This window comes from Vanacampus margaritifer, chromosome 14, assembly GCF_051991255.1.
Source record: "Vanacampus margaritifer isolate UIUO_Vmar chromosome 14, RoL_Vmar_1.0, whole genome shotgun sequence".
In the NCBI taxonomy this organism is placed as follows: Eukaryota; Metazoa; Chordata; class Actinopteri; order Syngnathiformes; family Syngnathidae; genus Vanacampus; species Vanacampus margaritifer.
In genome coordinates, this window is record NC_135445.1 from 5,466,491 (window position 1) to 5,483,613 (window position 17,123).

At 39.0% G+C, this 17,123-nt stretch overlaps 2 protein-coding genes and 1 long non-coding RNA gene across 5 annotated transcripts; 1 reads left to right on the forward strand and 2 right to left on the reverse strand.

Moving 5' to 3' along the window:
- Positions 1 to 1,027: 1,027 nt before the first annotated feature.
- Positions 1,028 to 9,612, reverse strand: fbxw5 (F-box and WD repeat domain containing 5). 3 transcript variants are annotated; one of them, XM_077542898.1, is made up of 11 exons: positions 9,505 to 9,556; positions 8,875 to 8,926; positions 7,719 to 7,914; positions 6,992 to 7,149; positions 6,724 to 6,907; positions 6,476 to 6,624; positions 4,917 to 5,240; positions 3,977 to 4,160; positions 3,762 to 3,909; positions 3,347 to 3,559; positions 1,028 to 2,691 (listed from the first exon to the last, which is right to left on the reverse strand). In XM_077542898.1, the coding sequence occupies exons 3-11, from the start codon at positions 7,903 to 7,905 to the stop codon at positions 2,412 to 2,414; spliced, it is 1,827 nt and encodes a 608-aa protein (XP_077399024.1). In that variant the 5' UTR covers positions 7,906 to 7,914; positions 8,875 to 8,926; positions 9,505 to 9,556; the 3' UTR covers positions 1,028 to 2,411. The 3 variants fall into 3 exon arrangements, with proteins under 3 accessions (XP_077399024.1, XP_077399023.1, XP_077399025.1); XM_077542897.1 differs by lacking the exon at positions 8,875 to 8,926 and having other exon boundaries at positions 9,505 to 9,612; XM_077542899.1 differs by lacking the exon at positions 8,875 to 8,926 and having other exon boundaries at positions 9,450 to 9,591.
- A 640-nt stretch (positions 9,613 to 10,252) lies between these two features.
- Positions 10,253 to 10,935, forward strand: LOC144063630 (uncharacterized). The gene is made up of 3 exons (XR_013296611.1): positions 10,253 to 10,361; positions 10,436 to 10,528; positions 10,667 to 10,935. It is a non-coding gene; the product is annotated as an uncharacterized LOC144063630 (long non-coding RNA).
- Positions 10,936 to 12,446: 1,511 nt separating this feature from the next.
- On the reverse strand, positions 12,447 to 17,123 carry LOC144063611 (PR domain zinc finger protein 12-like). Its single transcript, XM_077585325.1, has 5 exons — positions 16,798 to 17,123; positions 14,424 to 14,614; positions 14,185 to 14,340; positions 13,306 to 13,438; positions 12,447 to 13,208 (listed from the first exon to the last, which is right to left on the reverse strand). The coding sequence occupies exons 1-5, from the start codon at positions 17,024 to 17,026 to the stop codon at positions 12,703 to 12,705; spliced, it is 1,215 nt and encodes a 404-aa protein (XP_077441451.1). The 5' UTR covers positions 17,027 to 17,123; the 3' UTR covers positions 12,447 to 12,702.

The following is a 17,123-nucleotide window of genomic DNA, read 5'->3' on the forward strand; positions in this document are numbered from 1 at the left end:
ATAATTTAAAAATATACATATTTTTAATGTATAATATATAAAATATCAATTGAAAACAAAACGTGTGTGTATAACAACTGTGTATTTTGAAGGTGAAGGTGATCGTGTTGATGTGTGTAGTGTGTTTTAGTGTTAAATCTAAAATGTTTGATTGTGTCACGTTGTCCGACATTAGCTCAGTAGAACAATTTTAAACATCCAAAGTTAGCATATGAAACATTTGTTCCACAAAATGCACACTGACAATAAAAATAAATAAAAAAAGTTCCTCCGTGTGTGTGCATGTTTTCCATAAACATGAGACCGGAAGCGGAACAAACCACAAAATGTGACATTCAAATGATCACAACAAGCCATTATGAAATGGGGAACGCCTTCTGTTCCCCATGCAAAGGTCGCCTAATTCCCATCTCGTGTTCTGACAGCAATAATGTCTCATTTGACAGACAGAAACATCTTTCAGATTTGAATGACAAAAAGATACAAGTTGTTTTGAACAACGTGTAATCAAACCGTAATACCTCCACAGCATAAAACTTAAACTCTCTCTCTCTCTCTCTCTCTCTCTCTCTCTCTATATATATATATATATATTTCCTGGATATATTGCACTAATATATGTTCAGAATGGTTTAACATTTTAAAACAACTTCAAATAAAACATCTTCTAAATGAAGTACAATAACATTCTTCATCGTACTGCTGCTGAGTAAAAGTTGTGAATCATTATACTGCCCCCAAGTGGCCGCCAAGGCGCACACATCAGAAGGTTCAGCACAATGACCAATCATATTCTATTTAGTTTAAATCGCAACATTCTTTACTGTGTCATGTTACTGTAATACTTTATATATATATTATATACACAAATATAAAAGAAATGTCAGCTCATTTAAAAAAATTGCTTATCAAAATTATGTTTTCAATTCGTGAGAACATTCTTTGCATTTAAAATTGTAACTAAATATGTAGAAAACATTACATTTAAAGAAAAAAAAAAAACGAAAAAAAACAGAGTCCAGTCCAGTTTGCTGTTCAATACATACACTATTTTTTTATTTTTATTTTTTAAGATATGTCAACATGGGTAAAAAATAAAAATAAAAATGAAAAACAAAAATCCCAATAGTCCTACAAGGGTTATTATTTAACAAGGGAACAAACAAACAAAAAACACTTCAAACATTCAATCAAGGGACGGAAACTTTTTTTTTTTTTAAGACAGTAAAGGATCATCTTTGAACCAACTTAAAAGGTTGCGCTACTGACATCCATCCACTGAACACATCATTAGGCACCACCTTAACCGGCAACGTTGCACGGCACTGTCACGCTTGGAACGTCTTGGCTGTGTTTCTAATATTTTGGCTACACGAGGCGGGCCAGATGGTGCAAGGGTGCCTGATGGTGGTCCAGCGAGTGTTTCTGCAGTGAAAGTCATCCGTGCACTCATATTTTTACATTCGACATAGAATACATATTAGCCTGTTGTATTCTATATTGAATCATGTCTGTTAATAAAAACATGACATCCGGGGGGGGGTCCATTTTAAGGCCCACTGAGGGGACATGCTAAATTTCCCACCCCAAAAAAATTGATCAATTTATATATATATATGTATGTGTGTGTGTGTTGGTTAGACAGACTCCAAAAGGATTCCTTTGAGGTTTCATGTTATTAGCAGGTTTTGCACCATTTTTCTACACGATAGGCCCAATAAGTACTTTTCTCAAAGTCATGCCTACCTTTTTTCTTTTTTTAAGACCAATAAGTCCACAAAAAGGTGGGAGGTGATGCTCAGACCAAAACAAAAAAACAAAACAAAAAAATAAGCAAAACATGCTGATTTGGGGTTTTTTTCTGTTAAAAACGTCTCCAGACTACAACAGGGTGCCAAACATGACATTGGAGTTTTTTTTTTTTTGCTCACGTTATCTTTTTCAAGGCAACAAGTTTGTATTTTAGGGCCACATATTAGTATTTTTTAATCACACAATATTTTGGGCACGTTATAGCAATTTGGTGGCTACAAATTAGCTTCTTTTTTTTGTATACATTATATTGTAGCCAGAATTTATTATTTTGTAATCAATAAATTAATAATTTGTGGTTACACCTTTTTTATCCACAAATTGCTACACAAATTAATAATACCTTGTTCATGGCCACAAAGGAGTGTTTTGTCTACGGTACACATTTGATCTAAATTGTGACCATAATTGAATTTTTTTTCTCCATGTCATCTCTAGGTCTCATAGGGACATGATGTTAAAAAAAAAGAAAGGAAAAAAAGCTTTAAAAAAAGAAAAAAAAAGTCATTTTGTTCCTTTTAAAAATGTCTTGTGACTCGTTCACAGGGCAGCTGTCAAAAGTCTGGAAACGGCGCCCCCTGGTGACGAGGCGGCATCCGTCACGGCTTGCCGTTGAGGCCTCTATTACGGTTGAGCCAGGACGCCAGGAGGCCGGCGCGGTGGTGCGTCCGGCCGCCGCCGGCGGCGGCGTCCTGCGGCAGACGCACGGCTCGGGGCGAGCGCCACACCTTGACGGTGGCGTCGTCGCTGGCCGACAGCAGCAGCTCCTGGTTGGCGGGGCTGAAGGCCACCGAGTTGACCACGTCGTCGTGGGCCAGCCGCGCCAGGCAGATGTTGTAGTGGCGGTCCCAGATGTAGCCGTGCTTGTCCTCGGCGCCGCTGCCGAGAGTTGGGAGCTCAGTTTAGCTTGCCGATGGTGGACAAATTATATTTTGGGACACTTTTGGTTTTAAGATGTAGTGGAAATGTAATCAATTCCTATTGCACTCACTTTTATGTTTAAACCAAGACTGCCATCTAGAGGAGTAAAAAATATTACAAGTGCTTTCCCCGTCACTACTTGGTGACAAAGAAATTAGACTTCTTTTTTTTTCAATATTATGCCAATTAAGTCATTAAAAAGTTGGATATCTTCAATAATTTTTTCTTACTTTTTAATAATTTTCTTTTTAACTCTTTGACTGCCAGACGTTTTCAGAAAAGGGATGCCGTGGGTGCCAGCTGATTTTAAGCATTTTGACTGATCTTTCAAGGTCCACAGAAAATGTTGTGTTTGGACTATGGAAATACACATACTACCAAATGAAAGATTGGACTCTCATCTTTCATCAGAAAAAAAAGTTTGTTTCTACCTTATTCCGTTTTTCAGTAATCAACAATAGAAAATGGTTAGTTTCACCTTTGTTTTGAAACAAACGTCTTTTAACGTCTTTGGCACTCCTCCATAGGATTTTACTAAACGTTATTTAACGTTTTTGGCAGTCAAAGAGTTAAACCAATCATTTCAGCCTCGAAATTAGCGAGGGAGGCCCACCTGGCGACGAAGTCCCTGCTGACGTCCAGAAAGATGAAGAAGCACTCGTCGTTGGGCGTGAAGGCTCGGTGGGCGCGAAGACTGCGCCGCTCCTCCCTCAGACTCTTCAGGTCGATCACGTGAAGGTCGATCTCCTCGGCGATGGGGGGCGGCGACATGGGGTCGGAGATGATGCAGCCGGCGGGCCACGCCCGGCTGTTCACGTACAGGTACCTGATTGGCGGACGGGTTGGCGTGCAACTGATTCAGGTTCAAGTACAGGTAACGTGATTGGTGGACATGCTCGGGCTAAATTCATGTCTTATACTAAATGTTGCTTTGGCGCCATCTGGTGGCACTTTTACAGCAAGTACATAAGGGAGAAGAGCTTCATTCGTTTTGCTCTTTGAGTTTCTGGTTACGGCGATTTACCGACCGGTTATCCGGAGAGAGACCCATCCCGATGATGTGCCCGTGAATATCGATGACGTGGTCCAGCGAGTCGAAGAACTCGTCGGAGCTGCGTTCTTCTCCGAGCACGGGTCCGCAGGTGGTCATCTGGTCCGGCTTGATCCTCTTAATGCCTGGGGACAACGCGAGCGCTAAGATGGCCGCCTGTCGTCAACGCATCGGTGCAAGGGATACACTCACCTATCTGGTGAGGCGAGTACGTAAGGCTGCCGGTGGTAAACAGTAAGTAAGTCTTGTCCTCTAGTTCGCCGGGATCCGAGGTCTCCATTAGGTCGGAGTCGGGGGCTTTGGTGTGGACCCGGCCCATCATCTGAGCCACGTGTCTCTCGATGGCAACCTGGCTGGGGTCCATGTTCTTACGACTCTAAGGTGAAAAACACGAATATGACAGCCAATCCGTTGAGAGTCTTTTGCACATGTCGCAGAGAGCAAACGTAGTATTATAATATAGAAATAATAATTAATTATTAGTATGTATTTATTATTATTTATATTACAATTTAAAACAATAATAAATGAATAAAGTATTATTTATTTTGATTACTATAATCTAAAAATAATAATTAAATTAAATAATATAATAAAAAAATATTATATTGTAATATAAAAATAATGATTATTATTTTTAAATATTTATTTATTTTTATTATTTATATTGCAATTTAAAAACAATAAATACATGAATAAATTATTATTATCATTATTTATTTAGATTCTAATCTAAAAATAATAAGATTATAATTTTAAATTATTATGATTATTTATATTAGTGTAATATAATATTAATTAAATAATTATTATATTATAATATAAAAATAATGAATATTTTTAAATATTTATTTATTACCATTATTATTCATATTATAATTTAAAAAATAATAAATGATTTTTTATTATTTATTTCGAGTATTTTTATATTAGTATAATGTAAAATAATAATAATTATTTATATTATAATGTGAAACTAAATTATTTTTTTGATTTTTTTTAATATTATAATATAAAACTAATAATAAATACTTATTTATTTATTATATAATATAGATAATAAATTATTAATTATTTTATTTATTTATTTTGACAGTATTTGTTACTTCCCACCACCGCGCATGCGGCTCACCTGCTTCAAGTGCTCTAGGCTGGAGATGGCGGCGGCCGTGCCGTGACCTCTGCCGTCTCTCGGGCTCACGGCGTCCCCTTCGTCTTCCTCCTCGCTGCTGGACGTTCCCAAGTCGAAGAGCAGCGGCTGGTGTTGTTGCTGCTGTTGCTGTTGCTGACCAGATTTCTGCCTGCGGGCCTGACACTGAGCGTCGTAGTCCAGCAGCAGGTCGGGGTTGTCGTGACGGCGGCAGTGGGCCACCATGACGGTGCGGATGGTGCTGGCGTTGATGTTCTGGATCTTGAAAAGGCGCTTCACGACGTTGACGTTCTCAGACTCGATATCCTGGCCAAGATGGGGGACAATGGAATTGTCTGTTATGTACAGAGGAGCCACAAAATGGTGGCGCGACAATTTGGAATACGATCTAATGGATCGTAGTTCGTGTTTGTTTACCTTAAATGCTAATCCCTAGAATGCTAATCGCGATTGCTAACCATTTTGTTGTTGTTTAATAAGGCTCATGCGCAGAAGATAATAATTAGTTATATTCACTTAATTCAACTTCTGTAGAAATAATGAAGTATGTGTGAACTAAATGGTAGTTAGTGTTTGTTTACCTTTTATCTTAACCCCTGGGCGTTATTTTATTTTGAAATGGCTTGGTCAGAACCAACAAAAAGCCAAAAAATGGTCAAATAACGCCCAAGGGATACGTGCTAGTGTGCTAATGCTAATGGCGATTGCTAACCATTTAGCATTGGCTAATTTGGTTGGAGTTTAATCATGTTGACGCACAAAAGATAATAAATATTTATCAGTTTATATCCACTCAGTTCAACTCATGTAGAAATAATGATGAACGTGTGGCCTAAATGGTGGTTAGTGTTTGTTTATCTTCAATGGTAATCGCTAGTGCGCTAATGCTAATCATTTGCGATTGCTAACCATTTAGCATAGGCTAATTTTGCTGCACAAAAGATAAGAATTCGTAGTTTATATCCACTCAACTCAACTCATGTGCAACCTTAGTGGATAAACATTAAAAAATATATATATACTATTTTATTGAGGTTGGGGTGATTATTCAATGGAATAATCAATAGGATAATCAATTTTAAAAAGATTTGATACTGACAGCCTTTATCTGTTCTCATTAGAAATTCTGACTTTATTCATTTTATTAATTTCTTGTTAAATTTCAACTTTGTGGTTTTTGGATGAAAAGTGCAGTTTACTGTCTTAAAAAAAAACTAAAACAAAGGGTAAATAAATGTATTGTTGACAGTTGCATGGCTGTGTGTGGAAAACCACCGTCAAAGCTGTTTTTCTCATCGGGTCGTCAGGTAAATTGATCACCTCTTATCTATTTTAATTTATTGTACGTTCCAAAAAAAAATACAACAAACCGGTAACATTTCATGTTTGTCAACTTTCCAACATAAATAAGCCACGCGACTCGGCATGTTTGATACCAGTACGACTGGTAGTCACCCAATATGAATACCAAGTTCAAGTCATTTCGAAACATAACATTCCACAAAAACACTATCAAAGGTCTGTCGCCACTCGGACCTAACCTGGAAGGCTTTATTGAGCCAAAGCACCGAGCAGGACGTCATGTTTCCGATCCAGTGCAGGTTGCCCGAGATCAGGTGGGTCTCGTTGAGCCAGCAGCCGAACACGTCGTACGGCTTGTTCCTCACCCGAGACAGCAGAGTGTAATTTTCTGTGGAGTCGCGTCGGTTGAAACGCACGTTATTATCCCAGCTCGACGCATTCGACCCAAGTTGGGGAAAGCATCCGGCTCGACCGCCGCCGTACGTACCGAGACTGAGGACGGCGATCTCCCCCGAGGAGGAGTGGTGCGGGCCCAGGTAGACGCCCGACACCAGCAGCAGGCTGTCGTCGGCGTTGAACTGCGAGAACTGCGTGTAGCCCCAGTTGAACTGCCGCATGCTGGAGCTGTGCACCAGCGAGATGTTGCCATCGTGCCGCTCCGTGTCCCAAAGCTTGGCGGAAATGTTTAAAAAAAAAAAAAAAAAAAAAAACGGATAAAACTGTGAAACGTAAATAAAATAAGTGAGCGGGATTACCTTGACAGTGCAGTCTTTGGAGCACGAGGAGAAGCGGTGGCCCCGGTGGGAGAAGGCCAAATGGAGCACCTGGTCGCTGTGCTCCCTCAACGTTTGAACCTCCACACACGGGATGCAGTCAAAGAGGCGCTTGAACTCCCTGTGCCACGACACGGCCGCTACGCACACGCACGGTTGCGTCATTACATAACATTGGGGGTGGGAATCTTTGAATGTCTCACGACTCGATTCAGAATCGATTTTCGATTAAACGCGATTTTCGATTCAAAGTGATTTGATTGACAATGATTTTTGCTTCAATCTATAGATGTGCAAGGAATCGTAATGATCTACTCCAGTCTGACTCGCTAATGCTAATTAGCGCGCTACTCGCGGCACTTTTAACACTCAAAAGAGCGGCTCCACGCTGCAAAAAAACTTTTATTGGTATAACTTGATCGTGACTTTTCCCTTCTACTCTCTAATGTGGGCTACAAATTAACAGTGTAATAGACCACGTGGAACCACACTGCCCCTCAGTGGCCAAACCGGATACAACCTGAACAGCGATCCAAATAAAGGCACACACAAACAAAGGGAAGACAGTATAAAATTATTTAAATAAAATCGATTTTGAGACATTTAAAATTGATTCTGAATCGTACTAAATGAGAATCGATTTTTGGGCACACCCCTACATAACACATATACATTATGAGAAAGTGGCGGCATCCCGCCAGACCCCCACCTGGGTGTCGGGGTACGGTGCGGGGGATGCGATAGTAGGAGTAGAACAGCTCCCGCCATAAGAACTCGTCCCGGGATACGGCCAGCCACTGGCGGCAGGTGAGGCCCGCACTCAGCACGGCGTCGTGCGGTAGACGCAGGAAGATCTCCAACACCAGAATGTCTGGCAGAAATGGGCCACACTCCATCCTAACATCCTGGAGTGATTGCAGCACATTGGACTTCAGTTCACTTTTAAGTTTGCACTCATTCTGTATACGGGGTGGACAAATAAGAAGGTAAACACTAAGGATTTTTCATTTGTGATCATTTATGACATTTGCAACCTGGTTAATGCAAGAAAAAGAAAAACTTGAATGTGGTTATTAAAGGGATGCTTGCCTCATTTAGCCATTTCCTGTTAATAGTTAATATTTTGTCTATAATTAATTTGATATTTTCATTGTTTTTCACATCCAATTGTTGACTGAAAAGGACATCCTCAAGCAACGACCAATTATGGCTCACTTTGCGAACGTCGAATGACCAAACCCAGAAAACATTGTTTTTTTCCTGGGTAAATGTAATTTTCTGTATCTTATAATGTATTTAAAAAATAAAATAAAAATCGGCCCAAAAAAATAAAATTATTTCAATTATATTTAAATTATAAAAAATAACTTCACGGCAATCGTTCAGAATAATGTAAACGCTAAAATTGTCACTTTTCAAGAGAGACAAAAACAAAAGACAAATATGGCATTAACCGTTAACATTGTATTGTCAAAGTCAAATACAGCAAGCCATTTTCAACACTTTGGATTGGTCAATAATTTGTAAAAAAAAAATATATATAACAATAATAATAATAACATGTTTCTTTTCACAAAAAACTTGCTTTCGACACTTTTTTGTCAGAAACTTTTTGGTTACTTCAAAAAACGCTTGGGGGGAAAATCTGGTGAAAGAGGACTATTGACTCTTTCTTACTGTCACAGAAGAGAACATTTCCTGTGGTTCTTGAAGGATCTTCAAAATGGAGGACTGCTTTGAAAACTGCTGGCAGCCAACTGAATCAAACATGGCTTAATGTCGTGAATACGCTGGTTGAAGTAACAAGTTCGAGACGGGTTTAGTGTTTTTAATTCAGGGACTCTAGTTTGTGTGTTGAATATTACCTTCTTTCATAAATCCTTGTTTTCTTCCTTCAATCCATCCTTCCTTTCCCTCCTTCAATAACATATAAAAAGTGTACATCTACTTTAGGCCCACATATTCAAATTACACATTTGTCTCACCACGGCATTTTCCTACATGTAACAAGGACTTGCATAAGGCGTCTTTGTAGGAATAGAATTATGCAGCAAATGGCTGAGGAGAATTTAAAAAAATAATTGTGAGTTTTTCCTCACTCAACCGGGCCATCCATTGAGAATGACCTAACATGGTAAAGCTTCTTGACTGAGGCTTGAAAACTCGTGACAAGTCACTATCTTTACCTCAAAACAGACCCTTCGACTTTTAAATGGCTGCGCAATAACACCCGAGTCAAATGTTAGGTGCAACTTTACCTCCGCGAACGTATATAATCTAAAACGTTTGACTTTATTCCGCCGATAAACGCTGGCGAACTTGTCGCTAACCCTGCTAGCCGCCTAGCTAATTCGCCGCTAGCTGACGTTTCGTGTTCAACTCTGACCTGAAGACATTTCCTTTTGGCAACCATGCACCGCGTTTATAAAATGCCGCTTACGTTCGGCGACTTGTTGAGCTGAGCCACCCGGTGAGAATATCGTGGATAAACCCACCTGCTGGATCCAAGTATGCTGGTGGTGGGCGAGCGGCTATAGCGGCTAGCCGCCTGGAAAATGACAACAGATAACAGAGGAGCCACAAGGCCGTACTAGTTGAACACAGAACACATCGTCGCGATAGATAGATAGATAGATAGATAGATAGATAGATAGATAGATAGATAGATAGATAGATAGATAGATAGATAGATAGATAGATAGATAGATAGATAGATAGTTAGATAGATAGATAGATAGATAGATAGATAGATAGATAGATAGATAGATAGATAGATAGATAGATAGATAGATAGATAGATAGATAGATAGATAGATAGATAGATAGATAGATAGATAGATAGATAGATAATTTCCATTGTGGGCAAATTAAATCAAAATAAAACATTTGTAAACACTGCATTTACTTTTGAAAACAAGGATCAACATTTTTGCCCATTTCTTACCTGTTAAGTACCGGAACTTAACCGAATCTAAATTTTGTTTGTGCATTAATTTGTCAATTTGAAATCACCTAACGTCTTATTTTTTTATGTCAAACTGTAAGTTATCAATAAAATAATTGACATTTATTGAAAAAAAAATTGTGGGTGGGGGGGTTGTCTGTGTTGGGCTCTCTGCGTTTCGAAATGTTTACACGTAATGGAAAAGTTGAAGGCCCTCATGATAGTGATACTGTGTGGTCGTTCTCAAGTTACTGACATCACCACACTAACACTGAGTCGGGAAAAAAAAAAAGTTCTGTGCCATTAGATCGATTGCATCAGCATGGCAACAGCCAGCCTGTAACTTCAGCTAACTTGGGAAGACGCAAGAAAACCATAGACGCATCATGTTGTGACTAATTTTCTCAGGTAAGTGCTTCCTTACATATCTACCTGAGGTTCAAGTGTCATATTTAAAACATGAAAAATCAATTTTCTTTCAGCATTGAGCCACATGGCTGACCTGATCGCTTCTTGTTGCTGCACGAAGCAGGGGAAGAAGACGACAGCAGCAGGATGATTCAACCGCTTTAAAGGTAAATTTGAAAAAGCAAAAAATACATAAAAAAAAAAGTACGGCATATTTTTAAAATCCAGCTATCTATCTATCTATCTATCTATCTATCTATCTATCTATCTATCTATCTATCTATCTATCTATCTATTTTTATCAGGACAACAACAAGTGTGGACGGTGTCACAGGACAAAACAACATCCAGTCCAAACCAAACATCTTCTGATTCTTTTCTTCTTGGTTGATGCAGTGTTTGTCCCAATGAAAGACTTTTCCGGAAACTTCCTACGGGGCAGTCGGAACTTGTCTGACAACTGACAAGCACGGCAGCTTCCCATTTTATCAGTCACGAATGATCATCTCGTGTGATTCCAAATCAACAGGTGTGAATTTTTTCCTGCATCCTTGAGTAGGCTATTTGAAAATAAAATGGAAATGACAAAAATATTTTGTGGAATATAAATTATTTCGAAGTAATAAATAAAAAACAAGAGTTAAAATAGATTTAAAAATATATCAATTTGAATGATGAAGATCCTTTTTTTTTTTTGTCACGTACCCATCCCACCAATCACACTGTTAAGGCCTCCTTATAAACGATTATTTATTTTGAATACAAGAATCACAAATGTATTTACACTCACATATGTATACAGAAGCATACAATACATTTACTTACTTTTCATATTACACAATTATTCGGTCTGTACATTTTTAAAGTGACAATTTCATTTGAAAAGTGTGGGACCTACATAGTATTTATTTCAAGCTTTCTTCCAAAACTTGCACTCATGTAGTACCCATAAGGAATCCATAGAAACTACTGGCGTCACGTGACACGCGCACACGAGCGTGGCGGGATGATCATGTGACACACGATCACGTGACAGGCTCGTGGTTGTCGATGTCAAGTCTTTGGTCACGTGCCAGGCGAGCTGACGGTATATTTTTTTGTTTTAAACCTTGCACTTTTGAGTCCTTTTTGTTAAAAGTGCTATATAAATAAAATTGATTTACTTTCCGTTGATCACGTGACACAAAATAGAGTATGTAATGGCCGGCATGTGTTGATCACGTGACAGTAGTTGTTCGTGTGTCAGGCAGCTCACCTCTAATTATTCACTATTTGGCTCTGTATTTTATGAATGTATGACTTTATTTTAACTATGTGAAGCACTTAATGATTTTGGAAAAAAAAGTGCTATGGAAATAAAATGTACTTAAGCGTATTGATACGTTTCCCAAATTGTTAAATCATTGTTGATAATTGTGATAAATCGTTAGCATAATCCGTGTCTTCACATAGATGAACATCATCAATATTAACATAATTAAAGCAGAACTAAATGAAAAAAAAATCTTTACAAAAATGTTTTATGTGCCACCAGAAGTCTAAACATGGTATTCTGATTAATACAAATACCGTAAAAAATCAATCAAATGTATCCATCTCAGGGGATTGCGAACGTTATGGGTCACGTGTTTTCTGGATTTGGTCACGTGACGCTAGCAATGCAAGCCCGAGGGCACTTAGATGTCAAATTTAGTCCACGGCAGAATATGAGCGAAAATGGCTCCATTCTTATTCCATGAACGCAGAATCAGAATAGCAATAGTGGGGGCACATACATCATTTTCTTGCAATGGATGCTTTTATGTTTAGTTTCTCTTTTAAGGTCATTTGAGCAAATGTGCTGGTGGTCTCTACACTAATTTGTTCCAAAGAAATACAGATCTCGGTTTCAAAAACATTGTTGACCTCTGTTGTGTATTGAGGACCAAAAATGGCAAAATATAGAATAAATAAATAAAGTGAAAATAAAAACGGATATAAAAATATTATTCAAAAATTTAATACAAAAAAATATGTACAGTACTGCAGCATGAAATAAATAAATATGAGAGAAGAGCATTATTTATTGATTGATATTTAATTCTATATATTTAGGTATTTAATTTTTGTATTATATTTTTTACATCGGGTTTTATTTTCACTTTTATTTATTTAGGCATTTTTGGTCCTCTATAGATGTGATGTGATCTCACAAGTTTTTCTGAATGTTTTGATCATGTGACATTAGAGTCATCCCAGAATTATTATTATTTTTAAATACATTAATGGATCACGTGTCCGTCTCCTCTCCACTCAAGCTCGCCGCTAAAGTGCATCTTTGCTGTTGTCGTCATCGTACTTGTCAGAGCACCAGAGCAGGAATGTGGTGCACCAGTGGCACATGATGGTGATGGTGGTGACGGACCACCGGCGCCATCTGCTGGGCTGGAGGAGGAGGTGCAAGTGGTGGCGACGCCTGCGCGGTTGTCTCGCCGGCAGCGGCTGCAGCGGCGGCGGCGGCGGCGGGCTTGTGCCGGGCGCTCTTCTGGTGCGCTCGCAGCCCCGCCAGCTGCGAGTAGGCGCTCTGGCACACGTGACACTTGTAGGGCCGCTCGCCGGTGTGCAGGCGCACGTGGTTGCGCAGCGTGGACGACTGGCTGAAGCGGCGGTTGCAGAAGCGGCACACGAAGGGCTTGTCCAGCGTGTGGATGCGCATGTGCGAGCGCAGGTTGCTGCGCGAGTTGAAGCCGCGGTGGCAGATGACGCAGCGCATGCGCCCCGAAGTCAGGAGGGCGGCGCTGGACGCCGACGATGACAACGACGACGAGGAAGGCGGCGAGCACGAGGAATCGCAAGACTGGGAGTCATCTGGAAAAAGGACACGTGGTTAAGACGTGGAACAGATTATTAGCATTTTCATGAATAACTGTCGACAGACTCAATAATTCTCCAAAAGGATTCTCACCATTTCTGCTCTTCTTCTGCGGTTGCTGCTGCTGCTGCTGCTCTTCGTCTGTTCCCGGCACCCCAGGGATGCCTAGAAATGTGTTCAGAGTGTTTCCATACCACACCAGCAACTCCTGGTCCGGTGGGATAGTCTACAAGAAAAAGGCATCAAATGGGAATCAGTGTGGGATTTAGTGCCATCTAGTGGTAAACTAATAGAATGCATTTTGACACACTATGCTATAATTACGTTACATTTGCACGTTAAAAAACTTTTCTTTTTTCACTTATTTACCTTTCATGCAACAAATTTGTATTTATTTCTCAAAATGTACATGCATGCAGTTCAAACTGCGTAAAATATGTTTGCTTCTGATCTTTTTTAACATTCAGGTACAATTTTAATTGAACTTTTACATGCAATACACTTTAAATAGAATCAATAATGAAGTACAGTGTTCAGAATCTTTTTTTAATGTTCAAACTGCATAATGCTAAAATGGCTTAAACTTTTTTTTTTTATTAATTCAGTACTTTTTTTGTTAATTACAGTTGTGTTTACCTCACCTTTTTTTTTTTTTAAATACATTTGCTTTTAATCTTTAAGATCCACTTTTGGACATTTATGTGGGCACAATTTTGAGTTATGCGCTAAATGAATAAATTAATTTCATACATTTGTTTTTAATTTTCCTACATTAAATATTAAATGCACTTCTTGAGAAAAAAAAAATATTCCTAATTTTTCTACTACACTAATATATATTTGGTGTAAAAACTTGATCATTCATTTAAATGTATAAATTGATGAGTCACGATAAGAGGCATTTTTTTTAAATAAAATTTTGAAAGGTTAGGAAACCCTGCATGCACGCTGCGTTAAAAGCGCTTCCTCTACCTCCACGGCCTTGTAATAGATGCTGCTGCCAATCTGGACCACCTCCAAGTTCTGCTCTTGCTCATTGCGGGCGCACTTGATATAAGTCATCCAGCTGCGTTGATCCTCCTGGCTGGCATCGATGAAGTACCTCACAGTGCCATCTTCGTTAAACACCTTCATAAAAAACAAACAAAACATGCGAATGAGCTTTAGGAACGAAACACGCAGAACTGAAATGAGTCTCACAAAAGACTCACCTCCCACATCAGGTTGTTGTTCTTGAACAGGTCCACGTGTTCCGGGGACAGGACTTTGCCTGTGAAGGGGCCCATCTCTGTGCCCGCCTTGATCCATGTTTTGGAGAAGATTCCAAGACCTTCTCCTGGGATGGAGCTCTGTGCAATGATCACCTCGCTGGGGAGCACAAGGCTGGACAACTTCTGTACCTCTGCCAAAAAAAAAAAAAAAAAAAAGGAGAATTTTAATTTAATAATTAATTAAATTTTTTATACTTTTAATTGTATTCATTTTTCACTTTACTTTATTTTTTTTAATTATGTCAATAATTCTATATTATGATTAAACAAAAAATATGCATTTTTAAAATAAAATTTATTGTGTTTGAATTTTTGTTTAGCTTTTTTAAATACTTTATTGCATTTAATTATGACACCAAACACTACACTGCCCCTCACCCCCAAATCTATGCTTTTACCCATTATCAGTGAACAATTGTGCCATAATTGTATTCATACATCAATCACTAATAAATAAATAAAAAATCCTTGTTTTTAAAGGTATTTTTTCTCATCACATTTCCTCCCATCAAATTGGACAAAATTCCATTCTTCACAATTGTGGCTCCAAATTGGGGCAATACAGTTTGAAGACAAATCCATGCAATGTTTCATTAAATTATTATTTTTCTTCATATTATGTATTATTAGTTTGAAAAATATTGTATTGAATGTTTAACGTTATTGGCAATTATGACATCAAATGTTATGATGAAATTAATTCAGAATTATTCACATATGATCAACTTGCAAAAATACAATTCCATTTAGTGTTTAACTATTTGATTCACAATTACAACACCACATGGGGACGTTTTTCTTTCCCCAATTATGAAAACGGTTTTAATATTTGTGAGCTTAAGTGCTTTTTCCTCTTAGTTTTTGTGCTTTTCGAAGTGCATGCATGTCATGCAGTGCACCGGCGGCAGGTTCCCCACGTACCGGCTCCAAATATTTAGCGACACTTTATCCTCCGTTTAATTCGATTATCTGCTTGAATTGAACGTTTTTGTTGCGCACGGAAAGCTGTTTTATCCCTACCTAAATAGGCGAGGGGGAGAGGGAAAAACGTTTCTTTAATGTCAAAATCAAAGTTTTTTTCTTCTTCTTCTTCTTCTTGTATTTAAAAGCTGCAACAACAACACAAAAAAAATGATAATAAAAGCTTTGTCCACTGGGGGTTAAATGGTCCTCCATTGCGCGGGCTCCAGCAATTGGTCACGCTTCAGATGTGATATTCATTAAAGGATCGGCTCAAAAAGAGAGAGAGGGAGAGACGGCTAATTCCAAATTCATTATCCTTTTAAGAAGTTTGTAGCAATAAATTTGCGCTGAATGGAGCGGCGTCTTGTTAAAAGGGACTCTGGAATCCGCGCGACAAAAAAAAAAATGGAAAGGCGATTAGATGGCTGACATGCAATGAATAGCATTAGATTTAGCCTTCACGCCGCATTATGCGACCAACAGCAAACGTATGAAAAGAAAGCGAGACGGTGGCGGAGCCAGAGGAGACGGAGGGAGCCCCACATAGCTGCCAAGCGCACGAAAAGAGACTGTCCGCAGATTGATGAATGCTGGGAGAAAGTTGCTCCCAAGAAAAGGGAACTTTTTTTCTTTTCTTTTTTTTTTTAAGTGGACACTTTCCCAGGTCAACGCGCAGAGTTAACCAAATGAATTTAAAGGCTTGAATCAGCGGCACTTGCTTCTTTCAGGGGGCTACTTAACGCGTTAAATGGCTCGAAAAGGAAGAGAAAAGACTGGCGAGAAAATGTAAATGTAGGGGAAAAGTGCAGCAACAAGTTGGAGGCGAGAAACTTCTTCCTCTACGATTCTCGAAAAGTAGCATTTCTTCTTCTGCTACTCACTTTTTCTTCTTCGTTTATAATTATACGAGTAAACAACTACGGTATTCATTCTTCTTCATTTCTTTATAACCCCAGCAAGGAGTACAATAAAACACTAGTTCTGGTTATTTATTGGAAATAAAATAGTTTTTTTCATGTACACGTAACAAGCACATTAGTCTCACTAATCTGACTCCACTTTCTTCTTCGTATGCTATATTTAATGCTCCCTTAAACTCCAGTTTAACTTCTTCTATTGTTACGCATTCTTCTTCGTGTATTTTTAAATGAACTTCCGGAAGAGAGTTCGCTAACTAGTTAAAATATAATTACAGTCTTAATTGACATCAACATTTTCAACCATGTTGTCATTAAAATGCCACTATTCGAGATAAAAAAAAATAAGGAAAGTGATTATTATTAAAAAAATAAAATTAAAAAAAGAAGTTAATTTTCGATTAATGTCGCCATCCCCAGCAGGTGGTGCCTACCTCCAACGAAGGACTGTGCCAGCACTTCGGCGGTGAAGGCGGTCCTGGTGCAGCCGACGTGGCGATCGTCGGCCTGCAGGTGCTCGCCCCCCTGCAGGACGTTCCTCCAGCGGCCGTACAGGAAGCTGTGCAGGACGTCCGAAGTGATCACGTCCGACAGCGCCGCTCGGGCCGGACATTTAAATCCAGACTTCAGGGCCAAAGCTTCGGCGGGCAGCACGGAGCCCATCTTGGCGCTTACTGGACCTGATAAGTGAACTTAAAAAAAATAAATTTGAGGAGGCTGGTAAAGTGCTGCTCTCCTCTCCCGAGAGTGTGTGAGTGAG